Source organism: Balaenoptera ricei, chromosome 12, assembly GCF_028023285.1.
Source record: "Balaenoptera ricei isolate mBalRic1 chromosome 12, mBalRic1.hap2, whole genome shotgun sequence".
NCBI classification, from domain to species: Eukaryota; Metazoa; Chordata; class Mammalia; order Artiodactyla; family Balaenopteridae; genus Balaenoptera; species Balaenoptera ricei.
Window position 1 is genome coordinate 82,625,407 of NC_082650.1, and position 22,384 is coordinate 82,647,790.

At 40.1% G+C, this 22,384-nt stretch overlaps 1 protein-coding gene across 10 annotated transcripts in view; it reads right to left on the reverse strand.

The window, feature by feature from the left end:
- MYO6 (myosin VI) overlaps window positions 1-22,384 on the reverse strand; it is a 136,611-nt gene that overhangs the window by 71,145 nt on the left and 43,082 nt on the right. For all 10 annotated transcript variants that reach the window (XR_009506236.1, XM_059941770.1, XM_059941769.1 and 7 more), the window contains 3 exons: window positions 12,659-12,802; window positions 7,356-7,425; window positions 1,776-1,849 (listed from right to left, as the gene is read on the reverse strand). Coding sequence is in view for 9 of the 10 variants with exons in the window: in XM_059941770.1 (XP_059797753.1) it covers window positions 1,776-1,849; window positions 7,356-7,425; window positions 12,659-12,775 (261 nt within the window). In the remaining variant the exon portion in view is untranslated. The remainder of the gene's footprint in view (window positions 1-1,775; window positions 1,850-7,355; window positions 7,426-12,658; window positions 12,803-22,384) is intronic.

Below are 22,384 nucleotides of genomic sequence, written 5' to 3' on the forward strand. Positions count from 1 at the left end.
ATAACAACTAGGAATAACCTTAAAATTCTCCAGAGTGATGCAGACATTATACATGAGAAACAAAAACTTAAATTTCACAAATAGGTAATTATTTCTATCAAGCATGTGATTTAGCAAAGACTTGCAGGTCAACTAAACATAATGTGAAAAAAAGAAAACTAATTTTTTTAAAAGTACAATGAATTCTGCACGTAAACCTTCAGCTATCAAGGGTCACAGTGAGCAAACGTAGCACCACTGCAGCACAGGAAGCCTTAAAAGACCAACGAAAATCCCATGGGTGTGAAGCTTTCCTATAAACATCCCAAATAAAAACAAAGTATCTCAATTTCTTTGAATAAGATCATTCTGTAAAGGTAACTTAAAATTTGTAAACTTCAAGAAAAAGATATTAAAACAATTAAAATTTGCTCAAATAAATAAGATTGCTCCACTACCAAGTGATGTTAGACATGTAAAGAAAAATTAGCGGCCAGTTCTACTTGAAAGATGGTTACATCTAAATCAACTTTTACTGACTTATTACAAGTTAAGCTGCTTTAACAAACAAATTTTTAAAATTTTTATTATTTTAGTACCTAAAACAACATTTAGCACACATTAGATACTCAATATTAGTATGCTGATCAAGTGAATTTTGCTTCTAAATATATTTTTAAATAAGAATAGCCGTATATATGTGTGTGTGTGTGTGTGTGTGTGTGTGTGTGTGTGTGTATATATATTAACCGAAATACACTATTTAGTTGATTTTGAGAAAAATCAAGGAGGAAAGGAAAGACTTAATAACTATGTATAACCGAAAGACAGCAAGTAAACTCTTCTGGAAAAGACTAGATTAGTTCTATTTCCCAGCTGTCATTACTTGGACAGATGGCAAAGACTAAAGGTAATTTAGTCAGAATTAAGTAAGTACAATTAGCCAAATTGATAGCGATATAAAAGATTAAGAATGTCATTTGATCTAGGAAGTGTCAAAGAAGCCATGTGTTTTCTTCGTTCAAAAATAATGAAGAGTCCCATCTTTATAACAGGAGGCCTGCAGTGCGGTAATTTACCTCCAGCCAACAAAGGGATATATAGAACTCATATGTGCCCAATGAATCATTATAATTAAAACAGACTAGTTAAGTATCCATCTGAATGATTTGGTACAAACCCTATTTCCATTAAAAGCATTGTCTTTCATTTTTAAGTATCCTGGGTTTTTAGGGTAAGTTATCTGTTTGGAATGAAATATTGCAACTATTCAGGCTCTATGATCAGCATTTCAGTGTTCCTGATATTTCCTCACGTACTGCCTTCTATTCTAATTCACATAGTTTTTTGTCTTCCAAGTTTTTAATTTCAATACGTATGCCTTATAGTCTGCCTTAAACGTTTTGCAGAACAATGTGGAAACTGCATCAACTAAACAGATCTACAGATAGATGCCAGAAGTTAAAAAATCCAAACTCAAAATAATTAGTGTTTTTTTTTTAAATATCCAAATTGGATAGTTGTAAGTCTGAATGATATTAGATGATGCTCTGCATTCATCATTTCATTCTGCAAATATTTATTAAGTGCCTACTATGTACCATGTGTGGTCTAAGCCCTGGTGTTAGAGCAATAAATCAGAAAAGAATCCTTATCCTCACGGAGCTCACCCTCCGTTCAGCAGGCTCAGATCAAGTATGATTTCCTGTTAGAAAATCTCAAGCTCAACAGAATCAAACAGTAGCACGTAAAATAATTATTCGCACAAAAACTTAACGTACAGGTAAAATACTTACGTAAATTCTGTCCTTACTGTATCGAACTTTGATATTGTGGAGCAGTGTGGCTTCATTCAAATACATTAATGAACCTGAGACGGAAAATTTGTAAATCATTAGATATTTGAAGAAAGAAAGTAAAATAAAACAATGCCATCTTAATCTGAATCACTCTGATCCAAGTTAAAATTCATCTGTTAACGTTAGATTTAATTCCATCTTTTTTCCTGGTACATGTAAACCCCAGAGGCTGATTTAAAATGTATCTAGTTTACATATGTGTGACAGTGATATTTTTAAACAATAAATTTCCAGTGAGGTGAGTACCTCTAGTTAGTACCAGGTGAGTACAAAAAACCGAGGACAATTCAAGTGGAAAAAAAGAACTACTTTAGATAGTGCTGATTTTAATACATTTTGACACAAAAAAGGTTAGTAGACGACACTAATCCCATCTGATGCTCAGAATTTTACAGGAAAAACACAAAAGATAAAATTTTAGAATGGGAAGGGATCGTGTCATTCAGGCAGTGCCTCACGACTGACAGACTAAACAAGAATCCTGGAGAAATCTGTACGTCTTAAACTAGGATATGCAGCTAACAACTGACAGCAGCATCAGGGTAGAAATCTTGTTTTTCTAACGTCTGTCCTCCTAACGCTCTGACACATCCTGTTCTCCCAGCCTGATCTACTGCCCCGGCCCTCAGTCCCCTGAGCTCCATTTCCACGTTGCCACCACGCACTTGAGCAGACAAGCCCACTCTTCCCCCAGCCACTCTGCTTCCATTATCAGCACCACCGTTTCTCAGTCATTTATTCTGCCTTAGTCAATACTAGGACCATCCTCTCTCCCCCTCCTTGTCCTAAGCCCATTTCCAAGTCTTTATACATGTAATAAAGTATAGCACAGCGCCAGCTTCATGGTAGGCACTCAAAATTAGCACAATCTGAGTCTCTGAAATGTCTCTCCTTTCTTCCCATTTCCACAGCCCCAATCCCAGTTTAGGCATCGTCACCTCTTCTGTAATCACAGCAGCCTCTCACTTGTCTACTGCCGCGGTCTCTCTCCTCTCTAAACCCAGATTGCTCAGTGCATTAATCTAACCACACTAGAGCCCTGACTAAATCTCTCTCTTCCTCAAAACTCATCAGTGGGTCTCCGTCAACTACCAAATCCATGTTCAAGTCTGATATTCAAGGCCCTTAGTAAACCTGCATTCAACTGACCTCTTCATATAATTTTCCATAACTCCCTTTAATATGGTCTAACCTGCAGGCAGACTAAACCATTTACCAAACTCAACTATCATGCATGCATTGGGCTGCACCTCTGTATTTCTAGGTATCAAAAATCTACCTATCCTTTAAGGTCAGTTCAAAGACAATCCCTCAAATGACACCTCCCCATTCTCACTACCCCACCACCACTAGGACTACTTGCTCCTCTGTACTTTCGTTATGGGGCTTACCACAGGATGCCAGTCTTGTGATGACGGTTTTGTATATCTGGTTTTGGCTTCTATACCGGATCCCTGAGGGCAGGGCCCTGCCTGATTCATTTGCTTGCTTGCTTGATCCCTCACTGAAGTTGTATATATGCCTACACTGTATGTATATATAAAACCTACAGTGCAACACCCGACCAATTCTGTCAAACAAGAGCCCGTTGCTCTACCTGCCTCAACAGACTGCCCGTGCTTCCACACTCACATGATGCAGCCAGTTCACACCGCAAGGACACGGGCCTCACTGATTTCTAATGCCACTTAACGGCAGAAAAATACAGAGTAAGACGTGGGTGGAGGCCCCTGACAGTTGAAGTGCAGCCCTCCTTTCAGTTGAGGAAAGATGTGGAGAAGGCAGGCAGCAGGGGGTATCTCGTGTGGGCTTCGGTCCCCTACTTTCTATACCCCTGCACTTCTTCCACCCCCGTCCCCAGGAGCTTGATCTACAAGCTGCCTTTCCTTACGCAAAGCACAACATCGAACCGCTCGCCCATCGCTCAGCTTCCTCTGAAACTGCCCGGCCGCATGATGCTACTCTCTCTGCCTCCTGTGAGTAAGAATGCCTAACGCCACGATACGGCTCCCCTAGCAAAGCTAATCATATGAACCTACATGGCACGCGGACGGCTGCTTGCCCTTCTTTCTCTACCTCCTCCCATACTCGCCACCAGCCTTCTCAGGGATACCTGGTAATCCAACTGAATAAATCCCTCACTGCTGTCCACGGACAGACGGATGGATAAAGAAGGTGTGGCACATATATACAATGGAATATTAATCAGCCATAAAAAGAAACGAAATTGAGTTATTCGTAGTGAGGTGGATGGACCTAGAGTCGGTCATACAGAGTGAAGTAAGTCAGAAAGAGAAACACAAATACCGTATGCTAACACATATGTATGGAATCTAAAAAAAAAAATGGTTCTTAAGACCCTAGGGGCAGGACAGGAATAAAGACCCAGATGTAGAGAATGGACTCGAGGCCACGGGGAGGGGGAAGGGTAAGCTGGAACGAAGTGAGAGAGTGGCATGGACATATATACACTACCAAATGTAAAATAGCTAGCTAGTGGGAAGCAGCTGCATAGCACAGGGAGATCAGCTTGGTGCTTTGTGTCCACCTAGAGGGGTGGGATAGGGAGGGTGGGAGGGAGGGAGATGCAAGAGGGAGGAGATATGGGGATATATGTATACGTATAGCTGATTCACTTTGTTATACAGCAGAAACTAACACAACACTGTAAAGCACTTATACTCCAATAAAGACGTTTAAAAAAAAAAAAAAATCCCTCACCGTTGAAATATCCGCCAATGACAATAAAAATTTGGACCAGAGGGTCTTCCTCTTAAATTATGCCACTCAGACTACTCCATTTAAATAAAGACACAGAAAAGGAAAGACAGAAGGGAACATGTACGACCCTCAGCTTGCCAGAATGGGAAATGCTAAGTCTCAGTGGCCTTTGCATCCCTGAAGGCACGACCTAGGGATGCTCAGAGGGTCTTGGAAATCACCTCCTGCTCCACCGAATTCCCTCCTCCCCTCCTCTCCTAGTGGCCACCCCAGGACTACTTGGTGGGGCTACTGACATGCAATACTTTCGGTGAACTGTTCGCCTTTTATGCCTAATTATTCATTGATTTAACTGTACACTCGATATTAAAAATTTTTAAGTAAGACATAATAAAAGAATGAACGTCTTTGTTTCTTTATAAACTCCGTAAGAAGAATTTTGGTATAATTAATATATACTGAGCACACCAAAAGTTTCTAATGAAGACTGGATATCACTCAATTATTAAATTTAGGAAGCTGACTAGGGAGTTATCTAAGCATTTAAGATTCTGCTTATTTGTCACAGTTCTGGTTCACTGAGAGAAAAAAAAGAACCCACAAACAACTTCAACACAGTAGAAGTCAATCAATTCTATCGTTACATTGCTGTAGAAGTCATTCCATTACTGAAAAAGAGACTGAACCAGGCAACTTCGGGGATTCTTTCCAATATTATAGTTTATACTTTATTATTCTCGACTTCTAACAGGGATCATTCACGAAGATTATTACATGCCATGTAAGTAACAGTAGCTTAAATATTAGCACAAAAAGTGCTTACTTTAATTACCAACCTCACATCCCTGAACTACTTTCTGGCACTAATCCTCAAGAGTCAAGTAAAAAGGCAAAGTTAACATACTAAACTCCACACATAAAACCCTTCACATAGAAAACCTGGAGCTAAAACTAAAGGTAATAAATTCTGCTATATTATGAGGGCACTACCAGAAGTCAACTCGTGGGTCTGTTCCAACAGAACCTTTATCACATAGTTCAGGATGTTCTATAGACATCAAGCTTTTAAACATTACATTATTACCGTGATGCAGAGAAGAGGAAAGGATTTTAGAAATACGCACGTGAGACCCAAACAAACAACGCCATGCGTCACTTGGCGGAGGACAGTGGTGTAGTGGGCAACCAAGCCTCAGGCAAAAGGACTAAACTACTAAATGATGGAACCACTTTCGCTGGAAAACCTGCATTCTAAACTCAACCGTTAGAGCTGCGTTCGTGATGTGGTTTCAGAAAGGGGACATCAAGTAGGGCTGGACTGTGCGGTGAGGACAGGTACATCCTCAGCAACATTCCTGCCGTCTGGCATCACCAAAGTCAACACCTGCAAGAAGCAGCACATCTCCACTAAGACCAGGGAAACTGCACGGTTAGACAAGTCCACCACCATGAAACAATCAGAGGGAGACTGCTTTAAAATATTTAAGAGAGGGATTAAAAGTAATTCGACATCATTTATTATGTTTAGCTCTATGTGGATACATAAACCAGAAAACATTATTTTGATATATGAAAAGGACTGATTCCAATTCCGAATACCCTAGCAAGTTTTAACAGAAAAGAATTTTCTCTTATTTTACATACGATAGAATCTCGTTCCTTTCTGTTGTTGTTCTGATTGCTGTTCAGAAAAATATTATCCCATCAGACAAACTCTCTAGCAATTTTGGAAAGGAAGGGAGCACCACATTTTTTCTCCCTGTCTCTTACACCTAATAACAACAGATACCGTCTATTGAGAGGCTGTGAGAGGTCAGGCACTGCACCAAGCATTTTAAATGTATCAGATAGATAAATCATATCATATAGATAAATGTATCTAAGCACGAAACATAAAAATCATTACTCTTGTTCTCCAGACGAGAAGCTCAAAGGGGAGAGAGAAACTGCCTACGGGCACACAGCTTCCTAATGGCACAGTCAGAATCTGAACTCGGGGCTCCCCCATTACTCCTGCATTCCACGTCACGTAGGGGGATCTTACAGGCTTACTCAAATGCGAACTCCAGAGAAAACCAATAAGGACAAAATATATTCCTTTCTCCTACCTCTCTTATTTAACTGCAGAGTTTTTAATGCCAGATACATTTAACGAAACCCATGACAACTGGACATGATTCTTAAATATCGCCACATAAAAAATGAAACATGATTACCACTTTATCTTGAAAATGTAAGAATAAACATGGCCTATTGCTCTGGATACAGTATTTTTTCGCCAAAAATTCTAAGATAGTTGTAAGTCGAATTAATGTTGCACTTTAATCCAATGTTCTGAAATCAATTTTCAATTAGTACTTATTACATAGTATTTTTTTTAATGTCTGTTTCCTTCAAAGGGTGACACTAAATGGGTCCTCTTGACTCAACTTCCAAATTACTGAACCACATATACAACTATAAAAATCATCTGATTCAGAGGTTCAAAAAACAAAAAACAAAAAACATAAAACCAAGAGATCTTTAGTTCAGGCTTCATAGTTAGTAAATGATTACCATTCCCTGTATTTACACAACTGAGATAACACTAAAAAGATATTCAGGAGACCCCTTCACCAAAGTGCAAATGTGAGAGAACAATGCATCTAGGACTGTGGGGCCCCTGAACCTTCAGGTCAAAAGGCAACATTTCTTCTGAACAAGGACGGTGTGCCGTGTAATATAATCACTCACGTACTTTTTGAAGGAACAGTTCCCTTTTCTATGATGAGAACTAGTTTTTAAATTGATACTTACAGTTATCTTCCACATCTTTTTTACTGTCCTCTTCTGCAGGGAACACTTGGTTTATGAGAGCCAGAAATGTCTAAAAAACACAACAAGAGCTCATTAAACGAGAAGCTTACAAACAGTAAGAAAGATAAAGGAGCTTAACTGACTGCATACATTGAAATAATGGCAATAATATGCTCTTCGTTAAAATGTAATACAAGATCCTACTACTGAACAAGTCATTACTCACATATATTATCCATTATTACTATGAACATGAAATCAATAATGGAAATCAATAAAACAAAAACAAAACCTGTGCTGTAACACCTAGAGTGGGACAAAACAAGAAGTATATTAATATGTTTACATATAGGTATGCTATTTAACAACTTTTTAAAAAAATAAAAACTTTAATGTTTATGTATACAGCAATTTTATTGTTTTAAAAAAGGAAAAAAGTAACATCCAATCAATCAGATAACACCAACAGACCATAATTTAATTAATGCTATTGTCTGAGTAAAACACATTAGACACAAATTCCTGTACAGGAATGTGTCAAAAATATAAACAGTATCCAAAACTATTAGGTCCATAACATTACAGATATCCATGAATAAGTCGGTGCTTATTATATCATTTAAATACTATGGTAGAAACTCTAGAATTAAGATAGTATCTTGTAAGAGAGAAGAAATGATCTCAAATTACATCTAAAGGGAATTAAATTTTCTCCATGCCATTCTAATAGTTACCTATACATTTCTATTTCTCAAACAATTACAATTACTCCTGTGGTTGAAGCTTCCATCCATATCAAACCAATGTCTAAGGAAAACCTGTTCAATTATTTTAGAATATTTGTAGGTCTGTATATGTATATACATGCAAGAGTATAAGACAAGGCTACTGCTATAGTTTACAGAGGAAAATCCAGGCCGCTAGTGTTACCTCAATTCAAAGTCACTGAATTGACTGAAAACTCTAGCAGTTAATTATTTGGAACCCACTACACATGTTCTTAATGGTATAAATGAGGAAAGGTTTAAAGGATAAATCACAAATTCAGAACTAATCCGTAACGTACATTGAGTATATTATGGTACTGTAAAACAATCCACAATTTATAACAATGATTCTACAGGAGAAACACGTTCAGAAATAACTGCTAATGTCACAGATCTACGTGCCACTCTCACAGCCTCAGCAATGGGGCTAAAGCCTCCCCAGACTCCAGGCGTTGGCTCCGTAAATGGGGTGCAGGACACAGAGTTCCTAGAATGGGAAGGTTAATAATCTTGGGGCTGAAAGGCCTGTAATGAGTCTAAAACATAGTTTCTCTCGATGCTTTTTCACCCCCCAAGTGATCACCAGCACCCCGTCTTCTTCTCCCCTTCACAAGCTACTCAGTGAGAAGGAGGAAACTTGTTTCATTAAGGCAGTTGTTTTCTCTAGGAGGAAGGAGGCTTTTTCTCCTATCAAGAGATCACAGTAAACACCTACCACCCAGCAAACACAGTGCATCCAGCTTCATGACAACATGGACAAAGAAAACAGCCCCTGCACTCGAGAGAAGATTACAGTCTAGCAGGGAGGGGGAGAAATGTAAACAAATGTCTCCAATAGCGTCACGGGAGGCTAAGAAGGGATACCACTCCTCAAAGGAAAGAGTAATCGACAGTCAACTCCACTGCATGGGAGGAGGAGCAAGAGACAGGGCGTCTGTGGAAAAATTTCATAAAGGAGGTGACCTCAGTCACTCCTGAGAGGTGAGTTAGTATTTGCTAAATAAGCACAGAGCTGCGGAGAGCGGCATTCCAGGCTCTGTGTGTCGCTGCTCACAGCGACACACAGAGCCCGGCACCACCTGGCTCCCTGAGGACCTGATAAACCCTGGGAGGAAGGCTGGAAGAGGAGGAGAAAGACACAGAAGACTAAGCAGAAGGGCAAGAGAATGAGGGGGAGACTGCTGGTTGACAAAAGACAAGACTAGCAACATAGACAGGGAAAAGGAAATGTAGACCCTTAAATGCCATGTGTTTAGGGCTTTAGCCTGCAGGCCAGTCCGCTGCAAATATGGAACATGAAATCAATTGAGAGGTTCAAGATGGCATTTTTAACACAATAAAAGATACTAGAAAACATCAGAATGCATCACATACGGTAAGGATGTTGCATTTGAATACACACACACACGATACTTGTTGACATGTAAAATCTATCTGTCGTCAATACACACGTACACACACATGAATAATACATACACCTAATGCGATTTCAAATCTATTTCTTACGACGGGCCACGGCTGAAAAACTTTAAAAGGCACTGCTATCAACAAAGACAGGTTCCCCACTAGAGCTCATCATTCCCTCTTCTATGCTTCTACTGTATCAGCAAACAGATGTACTTGACTTGTCCGCTGCTTTACGCACTTCCTTCATTTTTTTTTTTTGTTTTTTTTGTTTTTTTTTTTCTTCCTTCATTTTTAAATGCTGATGATCTCTACTCCATGAATCATCTATGCAAAAGACTGCTTCTCTTACGGATCTTTTTAACCACACGGTTGTTATGACACTTTACAATTTATTAAGACCCTGATCAGAGAGTGGGGGCAGGGAGGGGATTAAGATGAAAAGAAATCCCTGAGAATTTGTTAACTTTCAAAAAGATTTTGTGAAAAGAAGCTTCAACTTTAGTTTATAAATAATCTACGATCCATAAAGTTTTCATGACTCCACAACTTGAATTTTAAGTGTTTTTACTGGTTCTGTGTGTGCACCTGATTAATACTAATAAGGCACAGTTGAAAGCACAAAATACTTAAACTATAAAAAAAGCATATACCCGTAAATAAAGTTTCTTCTATCCCTGAACTGAATTATTTTGTTACTTATGGATATAACAGAATACATATAACGAAATATAAGGAGGAAACATACTTTTCATTTCATTTGGGGCTTTTGATTTACTGTGCTTATAAGATATGTTAAAGAAAAATGAAAAACAGACTTTGAAAGATAATGAAAGGCTCACTGAATTTGTCACCCCAAAACATGCTACTTTGGCATATTGATTATCTTGAGTTAAAGGCACTTGACAAACAACAGATGTAAGAAGGGCACTCTGACCCTTTTTATTCCTGAGAGCAGGAGATAAAACTCCCACGTGTGAGGTGCCCTCGCTCTACCAGGAGGAAAGAAGACATTCTTATCACCAGCGGAGGGAATGGAGACCAAGAGAAATCTGTGCAAACAAACCTTGCCTTGTCAGACTAACCCTTACCTTCCTAACCACTTCTCCACCATTTACCACCCCTAGCCCGGACCCCTTTGTCTTATCAATTCTTCACGAAGGTATTGTTTCTTTGTCTAAAAGATATAAAAGCTTCCCGCTCTGGTCACTTCTTCTATTCTTCATTCTCTTGTGAAGGCTGCTATGTACATGTAAAAATCTGATAAAAGTTGTATGCTTTCCTACTGTGAATGTGTCTTATGTCAATTTAATTTTCAGGCCCAGCCAGAGACCCAAAAGGGTACAGGAAAATTTTTCCTCCCCTACAACTTCAAATATATAAAAATAATTTGAGTTTTTTTTTTTTAATTCTTTCTTTTTTTAGAACATGTACTGCATTGTAAGTACAAATAGGTACTTGTTAATAAGAGGAAAAACTAGAAACACTTTGTCTTTTCTTTCCTGAGGGTATCTTTAATTGGCCGCCGCTAACATGGCACATTATATATTATGCATTTAGGTTCCTGGGTTGTTTACAGTAACAGAATAGTTTTCTCTGTGAACGGACCTCATGAGAGATCCACCTTGTTTTTCTAAGGTTCCCAGAAGGATGGCAGTCATATGGCATTAGTTAACCATGTATCAGTAGAACATAAATTATTCATGAACACTGGCAGAGTCTAAAGTAAACAGAAATGACATCAACAAACTTAATTTAGTCAGAGGTTCTGTTTAACGGGAACATTTATTAGACTGAAAAGTGTTAAGCTCTCCCACAAAACAGGCCCTACAGTCCCCAGGAAGGCTGAAAAGACTCCAAGTCACTTTTCCCCCATACTTTCATTTTGTTATATTGTCTAGTCTATGTCTAAGCCTAAAAGGAAATAGATACCATGTATACAAAATTAAAGTATGCTTTTATGTTTTAAAAAGTACCATTACAACAAAAATCATAACAGACAGTTATGTTTAAGACTTAAATATCTTTATTTAATAGAAATATTTTTACTACAATCACATGATAATAAATTTAAGTAAATAAAAAGCTTTTTAAAAAATAACTAACAGCAGATGTAAGCTATTATATATAGAATGGATAAACAACAAGGTCCGGGCTTCCCTGGTGGTGTAGTGGTTAAGAATCCGCCTGCCAATGCAGGGGACATGGGTTGGATCCCTGGTCCGCGAAGATCCCAAATGCCACGGAGCAACTGAGCCTGTGCGCCACAACTACTGAGCCCACGCGCCACAACTACTGAGCCTGCTCTCTAGAGCCCGCGAGCCACAACTACTGAAGCCTGCGTGCCACAACTACTGAAGCCCGTGCACCTAGAGCCCATGCTCTGCAACAAGAGAAGCCACTGCAATGAGAAGCCCACGCACCGCAACGAAGAGTAGCCCCCGCTCGCCTCAACTAGAGAAAGCCCGTGCGCAGCAACGAAGACCCAACACAGCCAAAAGTAAAATAAATAAAATAAATAAACTTTAAAATAAATAAATAAATAAGGTCCTATTGTATAGCACAGAGAACTATATTCAATATCCTGTGATAAACCATAATGGAAAAGAATATTTTTAAAAAGTGTGTTTCTGTGGATACCTGAATCACTTTGCTGTACAGCAGAAATTAACACAACATTGTAAATCAACTATACTTCAATAAAAAATGTTAAAAAAACAATTATCCGGGAGCTAAAGCAAAAAGTAAAATTTCATAACATAATCCCATTCACTTTTTATATTTTTACTTGGTAACGTGTTGAATACAGCACAGATATATTCATAACTTTAGTTATATGGCTTAAGGAATAAAAAATGTTATTGTTTATATTTTGTTATATAGCTATTTTTTTCTTAAGAATATGCTAGTGAAAGGCTCACTAAATTACTGTCTGATTTTACGACGGGACACCATTTTCCCCCTAGGGTATGCACTTCTGATTTAATCACACAACTCAGGAGAAAACTAGGATTCCCTGACCAGAAAACTGCTTTCCCCTATACTGTGCTAAAAAAATACCTACTTCATTGAAAAAGGGAGATACCTACAGACACAAATCAAATTTTGAAATCTTTCTGAGGAACTTCTTACCTTGCCTCTTTGGTTCAAGGGTTCAATCGTTAAGCTGTCAGGGCCAATATCCACGATACTGCCCATCTGAAATCCATCCGTAGGGTGCGGCGCCCAAACGGGCTTCCCGTCCTCCATTTCTGAAGGGAGCTTCTCCACTATCTCCTGTTTCAAAGGAAAGAACAAAGCAACGTGAGTAACTCTGGACATGAAAAAAGATAACAATCTTTTTTTTTCAGTTAACATGTAAATCGCGACTCTTAGAAACACACGAGCGCCCCTGCACGGGTAATCCCCGCCCCCTGCCACCCCGCTGCACCCACCCCCCTGTACCGCCTGTTCAGAGGGACCAAGCAGAGGCTGCTCTGCCCGCCGGGAACACCTGCTTTGCCACCGTCTTCCTTCGGTGGCGACCGCAGTGAGAACCAGCTACACTCTGAGCAGCGCAGAAAGAGAGAGCAACGGTCACAGCTTCTACCTCTTGCCCACTGTAATCTACACTAGCGCTCCTTTTTACTGCCTGAAGTCTTCCAGATTGCACAATAAATTAAACAGTCATCCGAAGAAGAGATGTCATGGCGTGGAGTTAGCTAAGACTTGAACAGTAAGTCTATCTTAGACCTAAGGGATAAAAATGAGACACAGGAGAGGTTACTTCCTCTGGGAGACTTTCCCGGACAGGCTGAGACTACAGGCCCCACCCCTGTGCGCCCTAGAGGGATGCCCACAGAACCACTGAGCTCACTGCTTTGTCGTCTTCTTATTTCTTCTCTGCAGTAAAACTTACATACAGTGAAATGTACAAATTCTAAGGATACAGGTTGATGAGTTTCCACACGTGGACATACCCGTTCAACAAACACCCCAATCAACAGACAGAACCTTTCCATCTCACCAGAAAGTTCCCCTGTGTCTCCTTCTGGTCAATCCCTACCTCCACAAGCACCCACTGTTCAGCACGCATGCTTCTGTGTACGGTTTCTTTCATCCAACAGAATGTTCTGACGTTCGGCCAAGCTGCTGTGTACACTAACCCACTGAATCACATGCCACAGTTGTCTACCTGCTGTCCTGGACACGAACGTTTAGATTGTTTCCAGGTTTTGCCTAGTTTGAATTCCAGGCTAGTTTTTCAAGTATTCCTAGAAAGCTGCTTTCATGCTTGGCATTCTCAGACCTAACGTTTACAATTCTGTCTTTTGAGAGTATCCCAAAGGGTCCATAACATATAAAATATTTAATTTTAATGAGCTTGGATTCTGTGAGACTAACGTGTTATAATGAATCACCTATAGTGAGTGATCCCAGACGTCCTAGTTTCAGCACCTCAGCGGGAACTTACTTTTCCTTACTTATCTACACTTGAAGAAGACGCATGTGCCGTAACTCGCCTCTTGTGTGGCGTTCTCAGATCTGGGATTTCCCACATGGGTGTTCCCACCAGGCCTAGTCTCTCACGGAAGACAAGGATGTCTGGTCTATAGTTCAATCTAAAAACTGCTAACTATTGGCAAGTCTGCAACGTGCTTGCTAGTTAATGTCTTCCGTGCCATGGCTACCTGATGGCTTCTGCTGTCCCCACGCAGTAAATGCGACTAGGTTTAAGTGCCATTCAGCGTTAAGAAGTTAACTGAGGGTTCTCCACAGAAGTGAATGAGTAACACTGCTTCAGATCTGCGTTGCCGCACCGTCACACACCTACATCCACACACCTTCCCTAAATAATCATATCTAGTCCCATGCTTTAAATGGAATCTATATGTAAGTGATGCCCAAATTGACTTCTCCAGCCTACACAGCACCACTGAGTTCCCAGGTGTTTAACTTGCATACTGGACACCTCCTCATGGAGATATCTAACAGATGTAACATTGTTATTATTATATTATTACTCTGTTCCACCACGTTCATTATATCACTAAAGGCACCAACAACATTCATTTCAAATCAAACCCAGAGTCATCCTCAATTCTTCCAGCTCCTTCCAAACCCCTATCACCCCCTCATCCTGTCGGCTCCACCTCCAATAGGGTATCTCAAATCCACCCACTTCTCTGGATCTGCTCTGCCTTCCTGGTCAAAACCAACATGGCCTTTTACCAGGACTCCTGTAACTAACTTAGCCACCTGTTCCTACTCTTGCCAGTATGCACAGATCACCAGAAATCCTACTGAAAGTAAGTCTGATCATGACATTCCTGTTGTATCAGGGCATGGCCTAGCCCTCATGTGTCACCAAGGCCCAGCACGGAGCAGGCAACCCAACCTTCACCGAGTGACTGAATGAACTGTGCACACAGTTTGGGAGGAGTAGAAGGAGATGCTATCCTAGAAAGACTTGCAAGGTCTTAAAACCTAGGCTTGAAACTAAGCTCCACCACTGTCTGACTAGCTCTTAAGTTAAGTTACTTAATCTCTCTGATCAATATCTTTATCCTTACCCATACGTGACAATATCGCTTACCTTACAGAATTGCCATGAGGATTAAGTGACGTAAAGTTGAGATCCCCATTCTAACGGCACCCAACAGGTGCCAGTGACACCTCTTCCCTTACAGTCCCCCATATCCCTTGTTCGAAGCCGCCACTAAATTTCAAGTAAACGGTCTTGTGATAGTTCTCAATACAAAGGGAAATTATAGGATAGTCATGAGGGATCATTTAGGAATCATGAGGTATCTGAAAAAAAATCACAGGGAAGCAAAACCCACAAAGTCAAAAAAGAATGTCAAAATTTCCTTGAACTATTTAAATTGTTTTCCCGTTTTGAACCATTTGCTGCAGCTTCCCAGTTAAGATAACAGATTTAAAGCTACACATCCAACGCCGCTCCTTCCTCAAACCCCTAAATCTACAGTAAAAAGAGTCTTTAAATTAAAGACATCAGTGCACAAGGAGGGGGAGAGCCCAAGAGGAGACGACAGCAACGCCATTCTGGAAGCTGGGAAGCGAGCGGCCGGTGTGCTAACTGACTTAGCAAACCTAAGAGCCAAACCCCAAATCTGGGATGGGGAAAGATAACCCAGTTACACCACCGAAGCAAGGGTGAAAAGAGGGGTCTAGCGTCAGGGAGGCTAGGGGAGAGCTGTTTGAGAAAAAGACTTCCTAACGCCAGCCGTACACACGGCACACAGCTGGGCAAACGCCACCTCCCTCCCACCATCACCCCAAGAGAAGCCTAGAGGTTATTCTCTGAAGGAGACAGAGGGTCTCCGGAAAGAGAAACACCAGGGACGACTGAGGCTGTGCATACCGAAACTGCCACATGCTGACAAAACTCTCTTCCTGACCAAGCTTCAGTTAGGCGGCTCTGAGCCCTCTTCTTGACGAGGCCTCCGCTAGGCCTTCGAGTCTGTCCCCTCCTTGTCCGGCCGACAGAGGCCAGTTTTAGCAAGAATCCTGCTAAGCCGGTTTAGAGAAATCCTCTCACCCTTGATATCTTATCGAGTTCCTCATCCCCTACCTCTGACATATAAATCCTTAATCTGCCTTCAAAAAGAATCCCCTTAAGCCAGTTGAGCAAGAATCCCCTACCTGTGCTGTTTCCACTTCATTTTTTTCATCCACTGACCCCTGCACTCTGCTCACTGGCTATAAATCCCCAGCTGTCTTTGCTGTATTCAAAGTGGAGCCCAATTGTTCTCCCTACTGTAATACCCCTTGTTATAGGCTGAGTGTATGTGTCTGCTATGGACTGAACTGTGTCCCCCCAAATATTCATGTGTTGAAGCTGTCATCGCCCATGTGACTGTATTTGGAGACAGCAGGTAATCACGGCTAATGACATCATAAGGGTGGGGTCCTAACCCAATAGGATTGGTAGCCTTACCAAAAGAGGAAGAGAGACATCTCTCCACCTCAATGCACACACTATAGGGAAAGGCCGCGCAAGCGGCCCGCAGAACCCAGGACGAGAGTCCTCACCAGAATCCGACCACGCTGGCACCTGATGTCAGACTTCCAGCGCCCAGAACTGTGAGAAAATAAATGTCTGCTGTTTAAGCCACCCAGTCTATGGTATTTTATTATGGCAGCCCAAGCAGGCTAATACACTCCTACTGCAATAGTCATGAATAAAGTCGTCTTTGTCATTTTAACAAGTATCAGAATAATTTTTCTTTAAGAACGTAATAGCGGAAATGAAACATTCACTAGAAGGTACAGAAAATAAAGTTGAGACAATTTTTTTCAGAAAGCCAAGAAAAAAAAAAAAGAGCTAGAAAGTGGAGGGCAAAAAAGAAAAAGTAGAAGAAAAACAGATATAAAAATGAGATAAGTAAAAAGATTCAGCATCAAAATACCAGGAAAAACAGACACCCTGCTCCCTTCAAAACACAGAGGGGAGAAAGCTTTCCAATATCCAAAGAAAATTCACCAGAACTGAAAGGTATGATTTTCTAGAGTCTAGCCAAAATGCCAATTAAGTCCTCAACACAATAACTGGAAAAAGACAGACAAAAGGACAACATGTCACATTTCAGAACACCAGAAATAGAAGATGTTGCACATTTTCAGAGAAATGAGAGAAAAAGGGGGGAAAAACATGCGTCATATCCAAAGGATCATGAATCAAAATGGCTTCAGCAACACTGAAAGCAGGAAATCGATAAAGCAATGCCTTTAAAATTCTGAAGGAAAATGATCTCCAACCTAGAACTCGGTACTTAGGCAAATTACCAGTTCAAACTGGAGCAGTATGACCCCAGAAGAGCCACTGTGAGCACCATTATCAAACACACCCACTGCCTCTGGACCAGGCCAGTCTGGCCCAGATTCTGATCTGAACGTATCTTTCTGTAACTCTGAGTCGATGATGTCACTTGTACCTGGAGGAGCGGTAGACACTCACTCCCCCCTCTATTAAATTAACGATTATTTTCTACTGAGTGCAAGGGCTTTCACTAAAATAAAACCTCTTTTAAAATAAGGCTGCATTTAATTAGTTTTGGAATCCTAATTATATTTATAACATAAATTACCCTTCATTCATGAAGTCTGATTTATTCATTCCACAAAAGAAAATTCTTTTGACATATTACTATTTGTCCCCATAAAAGCATTCAGAAAACCCCTACAATCAATACTCATACCTATGAAGCATGTCTGCACAGGTAGAGCAGTTAAACAGGTGCTACTGTACTAGAAACCATACACACATTAACAGCTGACTACATACGCACTGCAGGAATACCAAAGAAAAAATAAGAAGCACTGGGGCTGGCTAAGCAAATTTAAAATTCTTGCAATTCCTTAAGTTAATTCAGGAAGAGAGGGAACGCTCTATAATACGCTATCATCAACTGAAAATTATCTCATTTTTAGCACTTAATGGACAGCTGGTATTTTTAAAGTAAGCACTATCGCAATCGATAGAAACGCAATCTGTAGCCTGTCAGAGGTACTGCGCTAACTTTCATTTAGGCTTTGTTGAAAAGGGAAAAGCAGATCACCAAGAGGCTCCCTGGAGAGCAAACACACTGGAGGCCAGCGTGACAAATACATACGCATCCGTATTCTTTTTTCTCGGCAACTCCAGTGATGATCCCAATAGGGACCATGTGCCCGGAGCCGAACATGCAGACCCAGCCCACCAAATAGGAGCCATCACCTTCAAGGATTACCCTTTTCCAATATATGACAATGCCTTGTTTTTATTAGCTAGGGTATTAGAAATTGAGTACCAGCTAAAGTTAATTTAGAATTGAGCTGAAAGAGCTGGCATAAGATACCAAAAAGGAAGGAAGAAGCATTAAACAGGGAAAGAAGACCCCTTATAAGACTGCCTTCCGCAGTCATTCATTCTGTAAACTATTATTTATTTGACCACCTAGTATATAACACATACTGCTAGCTGCTAAAGATATAATGATAGGCCAAAAAAAAAAAAAAAAAAAAAATACACGGGCTGGCCTCATGGAGCCTTCCAACAGGGAAACAATCACTTGGAATAGAGCAGTAAACCAAACTGGCAAAAATCCCTGCCCTCCAGGATCTTAAATTCTAACTGGGGGTAAGGGAGCTGCGTAGATGTATCAAATTTGCCTTTTAACAGGACTACTCTTTCATCTGGCCAGGCCCCGGCCCTGCTGATCAAAAGAATGTTATGCGCACCTTTGGCGCACAAGCTTGAAACTGGCAACTTCTCTCACCTGTATCAGTGTACCCTGAAGGCTATTAGCTTCCCTGGTGTCCAGACACTGTGAGAAAACTGGGCACCGGGTAACCGTTGGCCAGTGGCTGGTGCATTTTGTGTGTACCTAGCACAATCTGCCATTGAGCGTTTCAGTTCCCTAAGAACTTACTTGTACACCAAAATTCTCAAAAATATTTCAGCAGGTTTCCCTTTAGTCACTAAATTACCTTTTAAAAGGCCTTCCTAGAAAACACTTCCCAGTTTACCTTGTTCAGCTAGTAAATAAAGTACGGGAATTACTTAATTGCCATAATACGGTATTATACCTTCACTGCAACACATTCATATTAAAATTGATGGTGAATGTCTTGATTTTATCAGCAATAAATATTCATTAACATCGGGGAGAAAATACCTACCGCTAAATGCAAACTCCTGACAAAGACATAAAATAAGAAAACATCTAAAGGTAAGTTCTAAAACTTGACTACCTGAATTCAATTAAGAAGTAATTTTTGGTATTCACTCACTTTTTCAATGTGTATTCACTGAGTACCTACTAAGTGCTAGCTACTGTTTTTTAGGCTTAGATATCGACAAGAAAATACAGAGCTCTAATGTTTTTTAGTGTAAGACAAAAAAGGAGCAATGTCTAGACCAGCTATGACATTCTTTCAGATTTCGGTAGTACTAGGTCCAGTTCATCACAGCGTAATGAGTGACCTAATCACAGCCTAGTGAGTGATCCTAATGAGTGACCGTTTTCACAAAGGTTATACAGTACTTCCAAATATAACTTCAGAAAGCCCAATGTATCCACTGGTGTTTCAAGCTAAGCCCATTACCACTTGACTCTTCGAAACAGCCTCAGAACACCAAGGTTAACTAGCTTAACTGGTATAGCTAAGATGAACTAGCTAACAAAAAAAGAGGATAAAAAATAAGGCAAATATTTTATTAATAAGTTTATTATACGGTTATTAAATATTTAAGATATTTTATAAGATGATCTGAAAACTGATACAATCAGACAAATTACTCCAAATACATATTATCTGAATTATGAGAATTGGTTATACGATTTTCTTATAGATTTTACAGAAAAGAAATCGTAACTATATTTAAGCTATAAACTCCTACATAAATTACTATCACAAAACAGATTTGAATTTAGGCATAATTCAAATAATACATGCAGACAACCTATACCAAGATAACCTGGCCACAGCTTAGATCATTCTAAAGAAAGTTCTGTATTATTCAGAGACTAAACATCCCAGTTTACTTCAGAAGCTCAAAATTTCTTTTACAGATGTTAAAATACCAGAATATAACAGCAAGATATTAATTTATGCCAGGTGATTTAAATTTTCCATATCCTGTGACTAATAATAAGATTTTATTTATCGTCCAATGATTACATCCAGACCTTCCCTGGATAATTAGTGCTAGATTTAAAAGTTACTTCTTAAAAGTTTGTTGGTCTTTCAAAAGAGGAGTTTGTAAAAGACTGAAGACTTCTTCATTTTCTCTACCAAGGGACGTTAGCCTCCCAATAAGTGGCTAATGAAAAGAGCAATCAAATTTCAAGAAACCACGTTGGTCTTCAAGCCAAAGAAAGGCCTTTTCTCTAGGACGACCCTGTCTGTGTAAAATGGCCCTACTCTGCTCAAACTGAAACATTCTGCAGCTTAAACTGCAGGCCCCAGTTCAATGTCACTCAAATTTGTCAGGAACCAAAGGTCTGTGTGTGATCAAAACCACAGTCTAGACTGTACACTATCTTCAATCAAGGTGATAAGAAGTCTAAACAATCCTTAGGCCTTTAAACACATCTGTGACATCTCTGGCATTTGAACTCTCCTAAAATGTCCCAAAACAGGAGTTGAGTATTTTCACCTTTGAGCAGCAGGGTCGTTTTAAGAGGTGGTCCCAAGTCCAATCCAATTCAGGCCACACAGTTCTCCTGAGGTAGGAACTCGTTAAACAAACCAACCAACAAACTTCTCAAATGCTATGATTAGGAGGAACAAACCAGGAGAGACACACAAATTAAAAAGGAAGGGTAGAAGGTGCTGCCCCACTGTCATTTCTATCATTCTTTCATAAATGAGCCAATATAATCCAGGATATTCAACGAAGTTCTCATGTAATGTATAAGACTAAGGTTTTGTTTTGTTTTTTTTTTAACTCTACTAACTTGGGTTGTGTGTGGGGGTGTGTGCACACACACGTATCACTCAAAACAGGAACTGAAGACACAGTGACTTTTCTTCTCACAGCTGGGATGGAGTTCACTCAAGTGGTCAAAGGAAACCACAGATTCACAACATTTCACAGACCTTCACTATGTACAGGCGTCGCACTAAAACACTCGGACATGTTACCTCAGTTCATGTTTACAGCTCTGGGAGGCAGCTACCATCCCCGTTTTGAAAGTGACGTTTGGAAGTTTGGGGAAGTTGCCCAAATAGAGACGACTGAGAAATGAGTGTAGAGGCGAGATATGAATCCTGTGTGACCCCAAGTCCAAACTCATAATCACTGCACTGCACAGCTTTCCTTCGAGCTTCTTGCACACACAGTGGTTTGTATTTGTCACCAGATCTGGAAAAACCGCCAGCTGTATAATACTCTGCTGTCCTAACCTATGTTTTAGTGGCATAAGAAATAAATGAAGGTTAAAAGATATGTAAAGGCTTTATGAAAACCCTCTTGCCCCTTCTTTCATAAACATTAAAATGTTTATTATTTCTTATTTGTAAAGTCTTAACTTGGATTTAAATTCTTTCATGGGTAGATTACAGGGAAGCACAAACTAGAACTTTTTGGCTTGGGCGCTCTGTGCTGCAAGGTAAACATGATGATACTTCGGGGGTAATTTTGTCTTCCAGTTAATACTGCATTTAAATGACCAGCTGAGAATCAGGGATAATGAAAGGGAACTGGAGGCTGTTGTTGGAATTTTTCACTTTATTGGTGCAGTTATGAAATATTTTTGTATTGTTGTTTCTTTCTGAACTGACCTATCAAGAAAAATATGCAGTAAGAATGTTCAGATATTCTACAAAATGAGAAGCAAACTGTCTTTTCAAATTTAATTTATTTAACCCCACTCTACAACGTGTTTTGATGACAGTGTCGACCAAACTATCTGTATCTACCAAACTGTCTACCAAACTATCTGTAAAAATTCAAATTTTCTCACTTTTTAAAATAACCAAATACTCCTCGAACTTTCATCACCACATCAACTTACCAATCTGTCTGTGTGTCCATATATTCTGCTTTCCTGTTTACTACTGAGGCCAAACGAGCCTTCCTCATACCTAAGGCCAATCCTTCTATGTTCCCACCAGATCCCACGCCCTCCGGCCACGCAAAGGCAGCGCTTCGGCAACGTCTATCTCTGCTTCTCCCTCTTCCTCCCTCCCTCTCCTCGCCCACTTCCCCTCTTCACTAGTGGACTACTTTCCCATTCACTATCTACGCTCACTGCCTGTTTCCTCCCTTCTCATCCTCTCTTGAACCCAGGCCTACGGCACCTGCATCCCCACCCTTCAGGGTCTCCGGCGACCGCCTCCCCACTGCTAGGTCACATGAGCAGGTCTCAG